Below are 16,437 nucleotides of genomic sequence, written 5' to 3'. Positions count from 1 at the left end.
TGTCGTGCCATGTTATGATGTGTATGACAGCATAACAGATTAGTATATATATATATATATATATATATATATATATATATATATATATATATATATATATATATATATACACACACAGTGCCTTGCGAAAGTATTCGGCCCCCTTGAACTTTGCGACCTTTTGCCACATTTCAGGCTTCAAACATAAAGATATAAAACTGTATTTTTTTGTGAAGAATCAACAACAAGTGGGACACAATCATGAAGTGGAACGACATTTATTGGATATTTCAAACTTTTTTAACAAATCAAAAACTGAAAAATTGGGCGTGCAAAATTATTCAGCCCCTTTACTTTCAGTGCAGCAAACTCTCTCCAGAAGTTCAGTGAGGATCTCTGAATGATCCAATGTTGACCTAAATGACTAATGATGATAAATACAATCCACCTGTGTGTAATCAAGTCTCCGTATAAATGCACCTGCACTGTGATAGTCTCAGAGGTCCGTTAAAAGCGCAGAGAGCATCATGAAGAACAAGGAACACACCAGGCAGGTCCGAGATACTGTTGTGAAGAAGTTTAAAGCCGGATTTGGATACAAAAAGATTTCCCAAGCTTTAAACATCCCAAGGAGCACTGTGCAAGCGATAATATTGAAATGGAAGGAGTATCAGACCACTGCAAATCTACCAAGACCTGGCCGTCCCTCTAAACTTTCAGCTCATACAAGGAGAAGACTGATCAGAGATGCAGCCAAGAGGCCCATGATCACTCTGGATGAACTGCAGAGATCTACAGCTGAGGTGGGAGACTCTGTCTATAGGACAACAATCAAACAAGTATATTGCACAAATCTGGCCTTTATGGAAGAGTGGCAAGAAGAAAGCCATTTCTTAAAGATATCCATAAAAAGTGTTGTTTAAAGTTTGCCACAAGCCACCTGGGAGACACACCAAACATGTGGAAGAAGGTGCTCTGGTCAGATGAAACCAAAATTGAACTTTTTGGCAACAATGCAAAACGTTATGTTTGGCGTAAAAGCAACATAGCTCATCACCCTGAACACACCATGCCCACTGTCAAACATGGTGGTGGCAGCATCATGGTTTGGGCCTGCTTTTCTTCAGCAGGGACATGGAAGATGGTTACAATTGATGGGAAGATGGATGGAGCCAAATACAGGACCATTCTGGAAGAAAACCTGATGGAGTCTGCAAAAGACCTGAGACTGGGACGGAGATTTGTCTTCCAACAAGACAATGATCCAAAACATAAAGCAAAATCTACAATGGAATGGTTCAAAAATAAACATATCCAGGTGTTAGAATGGCCAAGTCAAAGTCCAGACCTGAATCCAATCGAGAATCTGTGGAAAGAACTGAAAACTGCTGTTCACAAATGCTCTCCATCCAACCTCACTGAGCTCGAGCTGTTTTGCAAGAAGGAATGGGAAAAAATGTCAGTCTCTCGATGTGCAAAACTGATAGAGACATACCCCAAGCGACTTACAGCTGTAATCGCAGCAAAAGGTGGCGCTACAAAGTATTAACTTAAGGGGGCTGAATAATTTTGCACGCCCAATTTTTCAGTTTTTGATTTGTTAAAAAAGTTTGAAATATCCAATAAATGTCGTTCCACTTCATGATTGTGTCCCACTTGTTGTTGATTCTTCACAAAAAAATACAGTTTTATATCTTTATGTTTGAAGCCTGAAATGTGGCAAAAGGTCGCAAAGTTCAAGGGGGCCGAATACTTTCGCAAGGCACTGTATATATATATATATATGGCTGCGTGCTTGAGTGACTGGCATGTGTATTAATGACATTGGGGGGGATGGAGGAAGGGCAGGTCTTCATCATGGTCCAGCTGATTAATGAACAGTCCTTCAGCTCTGTCCCTGTCCCCAACACTAATTGGACTGGCTGCCTGATGGATCTCCATACATCTATAATTATAACTCAATAATCAGCCCTACATCTTCTGAAGACTGGCGCTGAGCTCACACCAATGTTGTGTAGTGATTGTGTGTCTGGATGTTTGTTTAAGTTGTTGTAATTTTCATCCTGGTTGTAATCAGGGGTTGAATTGATTTGGAGGTAGGGGAGCTCTATTTGGAGGGGTTCGAGATATGGCTAGGGTAAAGGTTGAACCGGGGTGTGGACATAGGGTTAAGGTTACGGCTAGGGCTATGGCTACATTTAGTCAAACCAGTGAACAGGGTTAGGGTTAGAGTTGATGCTACATTTAGTCAAACCAGGGTTAGGATTAGTCAAACAGGGAACAGGGTTAGTCAAACCAGGAAACAGGGTTAGGGTTCAGGTTAGAGTTGAGGCTACATTTAGTCAAACCAGGGAACAGGGTTAGGGTTGAGGCTACGTTTAGTCAAACTAGGGAACAGGGTTAGGGTTGAGGCTACGTTTAGTCAAACCAGGGAACAGGGTTAGGGTTGAGGCTACGTTTAGTCAAACCAGGGAACAGGCCAGAGTAGTGCAACTGTATTGCGTATTTCTGTCAGTTTGTGCAAAACACAAGTTGGGAGAATCTTCATGCTACTGTCTCAAACAGTCATTTAGCGTTTAGAACAGCTCATTATAAACAGTCTGCTCCACTGATAAAGACCCTCATTATCAGTTATTTTTATTGACCACTAATCACTAGCTACAGGTCAAAACTGTCTCTTCAACCGATAGGCTGAAGTCAAAACGATAGACTGCAGCCTATCGATGTTTATTATATTAGGCTTTGCTGTTCTAATCAGCAACAAACATAGGTCATTTAATTTTATTCCCGTAATCATGCCATCTTCTTCCAGCAGGTCCAGTAATATCCAACAGTGTATTTCCAGTTTACTGTTTCTTTTATAATGCCCTCATTAGCCTTATCTATCAGTCTCCACACCTTACATTCATTGCTACACTCAGAAAAAAACGGTTCCAAAAGGGTTCTTCGGCTGTCCCAATAGGATAACCGTTTTTGGTTCCACGTAGAGCCCTTTTGCGTTCCATATATAACCCTCTGTGGTTCTACATGGAACCCAAAATGGTTCTAACTGGAAGCAAAAGAAGATTCTCCTATGGGGACTGCCAAATAATCATTTTAGGTCTTGTAGCATTTTTTAAATTGTTTAATTTTATCTGAGTGCAGAATATTCAATTGATGCCCCATTTTATACTGTCCTGGCACACGTTATCTTATTATAATCATTGAGTAAAGTTCTACCAAGCCTACACTTCAGGTGCCTTCAACATATTAATTCATTATTCAAGATGGCGTAGCAGTGAAGACGTGTTTGTTTTGTCCTCGTGTACTTTTGTATATATTTAAATTTATTTTCAATCTCTTCTCAATTTTTTATTCGATTATACCTTCCGGTAACCTGCCTCACCCAATGTGATACGGAATCGCTATTATTTTCAATTTTAGAACACATTCAAGAATCTCCAGAAGCTAACCAGCTAATTGGCTACAATTAGTCATTGTTAGCCACTGCTAGCGGCTTTTACCTTCTGCACAGATATCAGCCCTGTTTTTAGCCTGGATAATACTCGCCTGTCTACCAATATCGCTTGTCTACCAATATCGGACTGTCTCTCCACAACAACACCGGATTCCTGCCGTAATCCTTGGACCACTAATTCTGATCTTCACAGCTCGCTCGCAGCTAGCTAGCTTAATCCGACCCTCTCTGCCTAGTCAACGCCATTTTACCTGCTGTTGTTGTGTTAGCTGATTAGCTGTTGTTGTCTCACCTGTTGTTTTAGCTAGCTCTCCCAATCAACACCTGTGATTACTTTATGCCTCGCTGTATGTCTCTCTCAAATGTCAATATGCCTTGTATACTGTTGTTCAGGTTAGTTATCATTGTTTTAGTTTACAATGGACCCCTAGTTCCACTCTTCATACCTCTGATACCTCCTTTGTCCCACCTCCCACACATGCGGTGACCTCACCCATTACAACCAGCATGTCCAGAGATACAACCTCTCTTATCACCACCCAGTGCCTGGGCTTACCTCCGCTGTACCCGCACCCCACCATACCCCTGTCTGCGCATTATGCCCTGAATATATTCTACCACGCCCAGAAATCTGCTCCTTTTATTCTTTGTCCTCATCGCTCTAGGCGACCAGTTTTGATAGCCTTTAGCCGCACCCTCATTCTACTCCTCCTCTGTTCCGCGGGTGATGTGGAGGTTAACCCAGTCCCTGCATGTCCCCAGGCACCCTCATTTGTTGACTTCTGTGATCGAAAAAGCCTTGGTTTCATGCATGTCAACATCAGAAGCCTCCTCCCTAAGTTTGTTTTACTCACTGCTTTAGCACACTCTGCCAACCCTGATGTCCTTGCTGTGTCTGAATCCTGGCTTAGGAATGACACCAAAAATTCTGAGCTTTCCATACCCAACTATAACATTTTCCATCAAGATAGAACTGCCAAAGGGGGAGGAGTTGCAGTCTACTGCAGAGATAGCCTGCAAAGTTCTGTCATACTTTCCAGGTCCATACCCAAACAGTTCGAACGGTTGCCGCCTGCTACCGACCCCCCTCAGCTCCCAGCTGTGCCCTGGACACCATTTGTAAATTGATTGCCCCCCCCCCCCCCCCTAGCTTCAGAGTTTGTTCTGTTAGGTGACCTAAACTGGGATATGCTTAACACCCCGGCAGTCCTACAATCAAAGCTAGATGCCCTCGATCTCACACAAATCATCAAGGAACCCACCAGGTACAACCCGAAATCTGTAAACAAGGGCACCCTCATAGACATTATCGTGACCAACTGGCCCTCCAAATACATCTCCGCTGTCTTCAATCAGGATCTCAGCGATCACTGCCTCATTGCCTGTATCCGCTACGGGTCCCTAGTCAAACGCTCCCTAAAACACTTCTGCGAGCAGGCCTTTCTAGCCGACCTGGCCCGGGTATCCTGGAAGGATATTGACCTCATCCCGTCAGTTGAGGATGCCTGGTCATTCTTTAAAAGTAACTTCCTCACCATCTTAGATAAGCATGTTCCGTTCAAAAAATGCAGAACAAAGAACAGATATAGCCCCTGGTTCACTCCAGACCTGACTGCCCTCGACCAGCACAAAAACATTCTGTGGCGGATTGCAATAGCATCGAATAGTCCCCGCAATATGCAACTGTTCAGGGAAGTCAGGAACCAATACACGCAGTCAGTCAGGAAAGCAAAGGCCAGCATTTTCAAGCAGAAATTAGCACCCTGTAGCTCTAACTCCAAAAAGTTCTGGGATACTGTGAAGTCCATGGAGAACAAGAGCACCTCCTCCCAGCTGCCCACTGCACTGAGGCTAGGTAACACGGTCACCACCGATAAATCCATTAACTAATTGCAAAAATCGTTGAAGTTGGAGACTTCTCTCTCCAACTTTAAACATCTGCTATCAGAGCAGCTAACCGATCGCTGCAGCTGTACATAGTCCATCGGTAAATAGCCCACCCAATTTACCTACCTCATCCCCATACTGTTATTTACTTTTCTGCTCTTTTGCACACCAGTATCTCTACCTGCACATGACCATCTGATCATTTATCACGCCAGTGTTAATCTGCTATATTGTAATTATTCGCCTACCTCATGCCTTTTGCACACAATGTATATAGACTCTTTTCTACTGTGTTATTGACTTGTTTATCGTTTACTCCATGTGTAACTCTGTGTTGCTGTCTGTTCACACTGCTATGCGTTCTCTTGGTTGCAGTTGTAAATGAGAACTTGTTCTCAACTAGCCTACCTGGTTAAATAAAGGTGAAATAAATAAAAATATTCACAACATTTCCGGTGTAGACTGAACGAATTAGGGGTGAGTAAAAGCTATAAGAAACACTACAGTATTGAAACTTTAAATATACACAGTGTACAAAACATCAAGAACCCCCCTGATAAGAGCAGGCCTTATAAAGCCTCTCACTGGGCACAAACAGGTTAAATCAATGTTGTTTCAATGTATTTTGTGAACATATTGTGAAGTGGAATCTACATGGAAAATACATTGATTTGAAAAAAGTAATCAACGTAAAAGCACTTTTAGATGGGTTGTTCACGCTTACAGGCATCTGGACCAAAGTATTTGGTTCAAAGTCATGCTTTCAAACAGCCAAATATATGATCCAAGACTCAACACTGCCACATTCTTAGAATTGTATGTAACAAACTCTAATAAACCCTTTCCCCCAAAATAAGTACAAGACAATTGCAGAGATAAAACAATATTATGCTGAGTCAAAGACTGTTACAGTTCAGAAGTGTGAAATAGCTGGAACACACCCTCAATGGATGATTCAGTAATATGTTTTGATGACACTATTGAGTAACACATTAAATCACATTTTGTCATGAAACACTTGCTTACGAGCCCTTTCCAACGATGCAGAGTAAAACATTAAATACATACAGTACCAGTCAAAGTTTGGACTCCGGTCACATGGAATGACGACGGCGGTACGGGGTGTCAAACATTTAATAAAGAATGGACATGGAACGAGACAGGAACAGCGTCGGCAAACGAGTAATACAAACAAAAAAACAATTAATGCAGAAGCGGGGAACAGAGCTGGGGAACTGACAAGTATAGGGGAGGTAATAACAGGTGATGAGTGAGTCCAGGTGAGTCCAATATCGCTGATGCGTGTGACGAGGGTAGGCAGGTGTGCGTAATGGATGATAGGAGTGCGTGATGCAGGGAAGCCTGGCGCCAGGGGGTGAAGAGCAGGAGCAGACATGACAACACCTTCTCATTGAAGGGTTTTTCTTTATTTTTTACTATTTTCTCCATTGTAGAATAATAATGGATACATCAAAACTATGAAATAACACACATGGAGTAACCAAAAAAGTGTTAAACACATCAAAATATATTTTATATTTGAGATTCTTTAAAGTAGCCACCCTTTCCCTTGATGACTGCTTTGCACTCTTGGCATTATCTCAACCAGCTTCATGAGGTTGACCTGGAATGCATTTCAATTAACAGGTGTGCCTTCTTAAAAGTTAATTTGTGGAATTTCTTTCCTTCTTAAAGCGTTTGAGCCAATCAGTTGGGTTGTGACAAGGTAAGGCTGGCATACAGAAGATTGCCCTATTTGGTAAAAGACCAAGTCCATATTATAACAAGAACAGCTCAAATAAGCAAAGAGAAATGACAGTCCATCATTACTTTAAGACATGAAGGTCAGTCAATACGGAACATTTCAAGTTTGAAAGTTTCTTCATGTGCAGTCGCAAAAACAATCAAGTGCTATGATGAAACTGGCTCTCATGAGGACCGCCACAGGAAAGGAAGACCCAGAGTTACCTCTGCTGCAGAGGATATGTTCATTAGAGTCACCAGCCTCAGAAATTGCAGCCCAAATAAATGCTTCACAGAGTTCAAGTAACATACACATCTCAACATCAACTGTTCAGAGGAGACTGCATGAATCAGGCCTTCATGGTTGAATTACTGCAAAGAAACCACTACTGAAGGACACCAATAAGAAGAAGAGCCTTGCTTTGTGAGACACAGAGTAGGTAAACAGATGATCTGCGCAAGTGTGGTTGCCACCGTGAAGCATGGAGTATGAGGTGTGATGGTGTGGGGGTGCTTTGCTGGTGAAACTGTGATTTATTCAAATTCAAGGTACACTTAAACAGCATGGCTACCACAGAATTCGGCAGCGATACGCCATCCAATCTGGTTTGCGCTTAGTGGGACTATAATTTGTTTTTCAACAGGTTGGTGACCTAAAACACACCTCCAGGCTTTGTAAGGGCTATTTGACCAATGAGAGTGATGGAGTGCTGCATCAGATGACCTGGCCTCCACAATCACCCAACCTTAACCCAATTGAGATGGTTTGGGATGAGATGGACCACAGTGTGAAAGAAAAGCAGCCAACAATTGCTCAGCATATGTGGGAACTCTTTGAAGCTGTCATCAAGGCAAAGGGTGGCTACTTTGAAGAATCTCAAATATAACATATATTTTGATTTGTTTAACAATTTTTTGGTTACTATGTGATTCCATATGTGTTATTTCATCGTTTTGATGTCTTCACTATTATTCTACAATGTAGAAAATAGCTAAAATAAAGAAAACCCTTGAATGAGTAGATGTCTCCAAACTTTTGACTGGTACTGTACAAATATAAAAAAAAGTGTAATTCAAGAGGAACAAAATACACAAGAATGATGGACAAAAAGGTTTATTGACTTTTCGGACAGTTATTGAGTCTTATCTCCTTGGTATTCACGATCATTTTGAACCTCTCCTTGTCCCAGTCTGTAATCCCCACATTTTAAGATCCACATCGACGGGGCGGCAGTGGAGCAGGTAGACAGCTGCAAGTTCCTCAGTGTCCAAATCACCGAAGACTTAAAATGGTCCTAACACACACACACAGTTGGTTGAAAAAGTTTGGCATCCTGAAAAAATCCTGAAAAGGTTCTACAGCTGTTCCATTGAGAGTATATTGACTGGCTGCGTCTCTGCTTGGTATGGCAATAGCACCGCCCTCGATCGCATGGCGCTAGAGATGCTTGTGCGGACAGCCCAGTATATCACCGAGGCCGAGCTCCTTGCCATCAAGAAGGCCCGGAAAATTGTCCAAGACCCCAGCTTGGAGTGCTGCCACACTGCAAGAGGTAACGAAGTCTGGCACCAACAGCCTATTGAACAGCTTAAATCCCTAAGCAATACAACTGATAAATAGCTAACAAAATAGCTACACTGACCAAGTTTACCTTGTATCTTTATTGACCTTTTATTTTCTCTATGCACTCTCACAGGCCCTACACACTCACATACCCTACACACTCACAGACTCTACACTCTCACAGACCCTACACACTCACAGTCCCTACACACTCACATACCCTACACACTCACATACCCTACACACTCACAGACCCTACACTCTCACAGACCCTACACACTCACAGTCCCTACACACTCACATACCCTACACACGCACATACCCTACACACGCACATACCCTACACACTCACATACCCTACACTCTCACAGGCCCTACACACTCACATACCCTACACACTCACATACCCTACGCACTCACATACCCTACGCACTCACAGACCCTACGCACTCACAGACCCTACACACTCACAGACCCTACACTCTCACAGGCCCTACACACTCACATACCCTACACACTACCATACCCTACACACTACCATACCCTACACACTCACACACTCCATTATCTGCTCACTTTGCTCACTCACATACATTTATACTCACATACAAGCTGCTGCTACTCTGTTTATCTTATATCCTGTTGCCTAATCACCTTACCCCCATACTGTACATATCTACCTCCATCACTCCAGTGTCCCTGCACATGTAAATATGGTATTGGAACTGACTTTGTAAATAATTCCTGTATATTGTATGCTTACTTACATACTTTATTGTGTATTTCATATTTCATATTTCTCTTGTGCCTTTTCCTAGTAATACTTTGCTTTTGATTATTGCATTGTTGCGTTTAGAGTTAGCCAGAAAAGCATTTCACTGTACTTATTCATGTGACATTAAAACTCAAAACTTGAATCTTTCATGATTCATGATCTGTAAAAAAAAATGTTCAGTTGTCTTTCCTGTCTTGTTTGAGCAGCCAAATATGGCACAGAAATGTACCATGGTGATGAATCAAGTAGTTTTAGGCACTGTTATCATGTAGCTTGGGGTAGCTTTTCAACTGTTGTTGTCAGAAGAGTTGATGTGGTGGTCTTCCAACATGGTCGCCAGGAGGTGTCGTATGTCACCGTACCAACCAGTACCAGATCAATGTGCAGCGGTACAAGGTCACTTATCTCCGTTCCCACCCTGTTTTAGTTCCAGTGAAGTACATGACCCAGCTCGTGTATCAGGGATAGTGCATTATCCATCACATTCAGAATTCTGAGCAATCTCTGAGTTTATCTACCTACATGGGAATTACAGTGAGCTCCAAAAACATTGGGACACTGACACATGTTTTCTTGTTTTGACTCTGTACTCCAGGACTTTGGATTTGAAATGATACAATTACAGAGGAATAAATATCATACCCCCCCACCCCCCAAATGCTAACCAGCCCTGTTATTGTTACTGTAACCTCTGCTTCCAGCTCACACTCTCAAACACATAGATCCCCTGAACGCAGCTCACTTTCCAGATCACAATCACCTGAATTCTAATCACCTGTTCACACACCTGTATGTCATTATCACACACTATTTAGTCCAGTTCTTTGCACCCCATCACTGTAAGGCATTGTTTGTTTTGGCATTGTTTGTTTTGGCATAATTTACTTATCCCGTGTATGATAGTTTTTGCCTACTCCCTGCCTTGTACTTTAGCATATTGGATTTCCTGTTATCTACCTGATCTTCCGGACTATGTTTACTAGCCTTTCCCTGTCTGTGCTGTTGCCCTTTTGGACCCCTGTGTATGACCTACTGCCTACCCCTGGACCCAGCTACCTGCCTCCTCTTGTGGTCCTTTGCAATAAACACCTGCTGCACCGTGCGCTTGAAACCAGCTCTCTGTCTCCCCTTGTGTTCATTACAGTCACTGTGTGGTGGGAGGTTAGCATGTTTTGGGGGTATGATATTTGTGCCTTCAACTTTTTCACTCATCATTATTCCTGATTAATTCAGGATTATCTGTAATCATAGTAGCCTCCACATTAACATAGAAATGTTTATAATATAACATTCTATTCTTATCTACAATAAGTGACTCAAATGACACAATACATAATTTACCATTCAATTCTATTGGGCAAACAGCAAATGCCTCCAAGTTTGTAGAGTCACAAGCTGGATGTAGTCATTGTGTGCTAGGAATATGGGACCAAATAAGAAACTTTCGACCACCTTAATACACATATAAATGAATACTTTTGGGCCCACAAAATGGGGGACTACAGTTGAAGTCATAAGTTTACATACACTTGGAGTCATTAAATCTTGTTTTTCAACCACTCCACAAATTTCCAGTTAACAAACTATAGTTTTGGCAAGTCAGTGAGGACATCTACTTTGAGCATGATGCAAGTAATTTTTCAAACAATTGTTAACAGACAGATTATTTCACTTATAATTCACTGTATCACAATTCCAGTGGGTCAGAAGTGTACATACACTAAGTTGACAGCTTGGAAAATTCCAGAAAATGATGTCATGGCCTTAGAAGCTTCTGATAGGCTAATTGACATAATTTGAGTCATTTGGAGGTGTACCTGTGGATGTATTTCAAGGCCAACCTTCAAATTCAGTGCCTCTTTGCTTGATATGGCTGATTTCAAAAGAAATCAGCCAAGACATCAGAAAAAAAAGTGTAGACCTTCACAAGTGTGGTACATCCTTGGGAGCAAATGCCTGAAGGTACCGCGTTCATCTGTACAAACAATAGTACGCAAGTATAAACACCATGGGACCACGCAGCCGTCATACCGCTCAGGAAGGAGACATGTTCTGTCTCCTTGAGATGAAAGTACTTTGGTGCGAAAAGTGCAAATCAATCCCATAACAACAGCAAAGGACCTTGTGAAGATGCTGGAGGAAACAGGTACAAAGTATCTATATCCACAGTAAAATTAGTCCTATATCGACATAACCTGAAAGGCCGCTCAGCAAGGAAGAACCCACTGCTCCAAAACTGTCATAAAAAGCCAGACTACGGTTTGCAACTGGACATGGGGATAAAGATCGTACCTTTTGGAGAAATGTCCTCTGGTCTGATGAAACAAAAATAGAACGGTTTGGCCATAATGACCATCGTTATGTTTGGAGGAAAAAGGGGGATGCTTGCAAGCCGAAGAACACCATCCCAACCGTGAAGAATGGGGGTGGCAGCATCATGTTGTGGGGGTGCTTTGCTGCAGGAGGGACTGGTGCATTTCACAAAATAGATGGCATTATTATGAGGGAAAATTAGGTGGATACAGTGGGGCAAAAAGTATTTAGTCAGCCACCAATTGTGCAAGTTCTCCCACTTAAAAAGATGAGAGAGGCCTGTAATTTTCATCATAGGTACACTTCAACTATGACAGACAAAATGAGAAAAAAATCCAGAAAATCACATTGTAGGATTTTTAATGAATTTATTTGCAAATTATGGTGGAAAATAAGTATTTGGTCAATAACAAAAGTTTGTTATTTGTTTGTTTTAGTTGGTCAGGACGTGAGTTGGGTGGGCATTCTATGTTTAGTGTTTCTAGGTTGGTTTTCTGTGTTCGGCCAAGTATGGTTCTCAATCAGAGGCAGGTGTCATTAGTTGTCTCTGATTGAGAATCATACTTAGGTAGCCTGGGTTTCACTGTTGTTTTGTGGGTGATTGTTTCCGTGTCTGTGTTTGTTCGCCACGCAGTACTGTTTCGGTGTTGTTCACGTTTATTGTTTTGTTTTCATTGAGTGTTCAGTTTATGTTTTTAAATAAACAACCATGGACACTTATCATGCTGCATCTTGGTCCGATCCTTGCTTACACCTCTTCAGAGGAAGAGGAGGAAAACCTTTACAGACCCACTGGGAATGTGATGAAATAAATAAAAGCTGAAATAAATCATTTTATTTTATTTTCACATTCTTAAAATAAAGTGGTGATCCTAACTGACATAAGACAGGGAATTTTTACTTGGATTAAAAGTCAGGAATTGTGAAACTGCGTTAAAATGTATTTGGCTAAGGTGTATGTAAACTTCCGACTTCAACTGTATGTACAAGAAGTGGTGTAATTTCAAAACGGTTCACTCGGTATGGATGAAAATACCCTCAAATTAAAGCTGACAGTCTGCACTTTAACCTCATAGTCATTGTATCATTTAAATTCCAAAGTGCTGGAGTACAGAGCCAAAATAACAACAATTGTATCTGGACAATATAACTTTTTTTTATATCTTTAGAAAGAAATCACATAATACCATATTTGACAGCAAAATAATTTGTATCTGATATTTGATTATTACTCATCCAAATACATTAGTCTGTAATTTTCGCAATATTTTTTTTAAACAGTTTTATTTTTGTAAATAAATATTGCTTAAAAATGTTACCGTGCTGTTTCATTAGGTATTTCTCTATTCACTAAGTCAGACATAATCACTTTTACCATGTAACCTCATAAATACCCGGTAAACAGACTGTAAACTGAGTCATCCTGATTTTACACAGTCATCTCCTTAAGTCTCCACCCCTTCCCCTTTGTCTTACAGCATAAAGAGAGAAGGAACCACAATGTACCTGCATCACCATAGTGGGACAACGTGACAACAGAACCTTCCTCCTTCTAGCAGGCATACTGTAGTAGAACGACAGGAAACGCTTGGTTTCTTCTGCACCATTCTGCTTCTGCAGGTGTACTGATAGCACCCTACCATCTACTAAACCTGCCAACCAACCTTCAGTTCCCATCACCTCTCCTTCCACCTGCAGAGAGAGAGAGAGAAAAAGAAATCACCTTAAGAAAGGGAGAGAAGGCAGTTATCATGGATACGAGGAAGCACCTGTGTTCCCTGGCCCGTATGTTGCTGCCTGCCCTGGGCTTTGTCCTCATCTGTGTGGGGGCCTACCTGATGTCCCTCCACAATGTCTACAACAGCTCCCTGTGTTACATCCTGGCCTACGTCCTCATTGCCTTTGGCTTGTGTTGCCTCCTCAGCGGGGTCTTCTGGACCATCTGCCATGGCATGAAGAGGAAGAGGCAGAGGAGCAGGAGCCACCACATCGCTGCACACATCCATGTCTACACCGTTGACAGGTAAGCCTCTGCTCTCTCACTCACCTGGGGACAGATTCAATTAATGCTTGAATTACTTATATACTCAACAAAAAATATATAAATGCAACATGCAACAATTTCAAAGTTTGATATGAGGAAATCAGTCAATTGAAACACATTAATTAGTCCCTAATCTATGGATTTCACAACTGGGAATAAAGATATGCATCTGTTGGGAAACAGATACCTAAAAAAAAAGTGGCCTCACAATGTGCCTCAGAACAATACCTTGGATCTTTTATTTCAGCTCATGAAACATTGGACCAACACTTTACATGAAGTGTTTATATTTTTTCTCATTGTATATCATTCATATTTTCCATTTATTGAATAATTCATTTGAGACTTTTACAGAGACTGGTGCAGTGGTAGTACATTCAATTATCAACAGTCAGGTGCATTGCATCTATATATTCCTATTATGTACACAAGACCATGGGTTAGTGCATTGCCGGATAGCTGTCAAAATGTTTATAAACTGAACTCATAATAGGGTTTCTTAACACTTACATATGATATTTGTTGTATAATGTACTGTACGCCTCATTCCTTTCAACAACACACCTGGAATGTGTCTGTTGTTCTCTCCAGACCCAGCTTCCACCTTCCTTCATATGAGGAGTCTCAGCACAACCACACCTCTGCTACTGCAGCTTACTCTGTGCTGGGGCTCTCTGAAGACGGCCTGAGGTTCAATCTGGCCCCCCCTCTGTACACCCAGGACATCTCTGAGGCCCCAGACGACACCTTCAACCATGAAGAACCACCTGCTTACTCTGAGATGGCCATGCAGCTGCACAGGGAGCCACAGGGGCTTCCACAGCAACCAGAACATTCCGGTTTGGACAGAGTTCCATGTCCTGAGCTGGACGGTCGATAGGTGGTGGACTCTGGAAGGTGATGACGTCACCTTTGTGTACGGTTTAAAACGAGTGTCTCCCTTCCTGACCTTTGACCTCTGATCTTTCAGGAGATGTAAACTACATGGCCCTTTCTGCTCAGAGAGAGGTATGGCAGCAAAGCCTGCTGCTCCTGGCATCATGGTTTTCTGGAGAACGGAGACAGGTGGGAGTGATAGCTAGGAATGACACTGTCTTGAGCTTTTGCTGAGACCTGAGATACTATGTGACTGAAAACATCTTTGCTGTTTCACATGTGGCTGAACGGTAGTAACCAATAGCAACAGGTCGTACAGTGAGCTACAGGTTGATCAAGACAAATGTCTACAGAATGCTAGTGAAGGATGACAGTCTAGGTATGGATGTCTCTATAAATCTGATGCACTTTAAAAAACAAAGACCTGCTTGTTTTTGCTCGTTGTTGGATGTGACTCTGAGTGCAGTATTGGAACACTATATATACAAAAGTATGTGGACACCCCTTCAAGTTAGTGGATTTGGCTATTTCAGCCACACTCGTTTCTGACAGGTGGATAAAATCAAGCACACAGCCATAGGATGTCACCTTTCCAACAAGTCAGCTGCTCAAATGTCTTTCTTCCCTGCTAGCCTCTTACGCATTGTTGTTCCTGTAGTACTCGATAAAACTCAAACTTTCATTAAAACACACATGCAAGGTACTCAATTAAAGCTACACTCGTTGTGAATCTAGCCAACATGTCAGATTTGTAAAATGCTTTTCGGCGAAAGCATGAGAAGCTATTATCTGATAGCATGCACCCCCCGAAATACCTGAACGAGACCTAAACAAAAGATTTAGCGGTAGCCGGCGCTACACAAAACGCAGAAATAAAATATAAAACATTCATTACCTTTGACGAGCTTCTTTGTTGGCACTCCTATATGTCCCATAAACATCACAATTGGGTCTTTTTCCCGATTAAATCCGTCAAAGTATGCCCAAAATGTCCATTTATGAAGACCGTCTGATCCAAGGAAAATTCACCTTTACAAGACGCAACGTCACTTTTTAAAATTAAAAAAGTTGCCTATAAACTTTTACAAATCACTTCAAACTACTTTTGTAAACCAACTTTAGGTATTAATAAACGTTAATAATCGATCAAATTGATCACGGGCGATCTGTATTCGATAGCAGCAAGTCTTGAAATCATCGTCCATTTTTTTCACTTTCATAATTTCCTGGGTGCACCCCAAGACAGGAAGTGCCTATACGTCATCCCACCAAGGATAAACTTGCAATGAAATGCCAGTACTGGCAACATCGTGTGGAAGCTGTAGGCGTTGTAAACGGAACCTCATGTATTTTCTATCGCCTTAGACATTTCAAAGACTGGCGGATGAATATTTTTTTGGTGTTTTTGGTGAACAGTTTTCCCTGGGATTTTTACTCCTGAACACGTTCTGTTATAGCCACAGACATGATTTAACCAGTTTTAGAAACTTCAGAGTGTTTTCTATACACATACAGTGCCTTGCGAAAGTATTCGGCCCCCTTGAACTTTGCGACCTTTTGCCACATTTCAGGCTTCAAACATAAAGATATAAAACTGTATTTTTTTGTGAAGAATCAACAACAAGTGGGACACAATCATGAAGTGGAACGACATTTATTGGATATTTCAAACTTTTTTAACAAATCAAAAACTGAAAAATTGGGCGTGCAAAATTATTCAGCCCCTTTACTTTCAGTGCAGCAAACTCTCTCCAGAAGTTCAGTGAGGATATCTGAATGATCCAATGTTGACCTAAATT

The 16,437-nt window shown here is 41.6% G+C and overlaps 1 protein-coding gene and 1 long non-coding RNA gene across 2 annotated transcripts; one reads left to right on the top strand and one right to left on the bottom strand.

The window, feature by feature from the left end:
- Positions 1-12,962: 12,962 nt before the first annotated feature.
- Positions 12,963-15,967, bottom strand: LOC149979677 (uncharacterized). The gene is made up of 3 exons (XR_016484675.1): positions 15,534-15,967; positions 13,554-13,765; positions 12,963-13,410 (listed from the first exon to the last, which is right to left on the bottom strand). It is a non-coding gene; the product is annotated as an uncharacterized LOC149979677 (long non-coding RNA).
- LOC110536298 (transmembrane protein 252) lies at positions 13,227-15,071 on the top strand. Its single transcript, XM_021622019.3, has 2 exons — positions 13,227-13,741; positions 14,354-15,071. The coding sequence occupies exons 1-2, from the start codon at positions 13,470-13,472 to the stop codon at positions 14,640-14,642; spliced, it is 561 nt and encodes a 186-aa protein (XP_021477694.1). The 5' UTR covers positions 13,227-13,469; the 3' UTR covers positions 14,643-15,071.
- Positions 15,968-16,437: the final 470 nt, after the last annotated feature.

This window comes from Oncorhynchus mykiss, chromosome 11 (assembly GCF_057628025.1).
Source record: "Oncorhynchus mykiss isolate SJ-2025 chromosome 11, ASM5762802v1, whole genome shotgun sequence".
Lineage (NCBI taxonomy): Eukaryota > Metazoa > Chordata > Actinopteri > Salmoniformes > Salmonidae > Oncorhynchus > Oncorhynchus mykiss.
Note: the sequence above shows the minus strand (reverse complement) of the source record. Positions and strands in the feature narration are given on the sequence as shown.

Bases quoted from the DNA above. Each gene is read 5' to 3' on its own strand.
- LOC110536298 (XM_021622019.3), top strand. From the start codon at position 13,470: ATGGATACGAGGAAGCACCTGTGTTCCCTGGCCCGTATGTTGCTGCCT. The intron at 13,742-14,353 runs GTAAGCCTCTGC...TGTTCTCTCCAG, and splicing joins CATGTCTACACCGTTGACAG to ACCCAGCTTCCACCTTCCTT.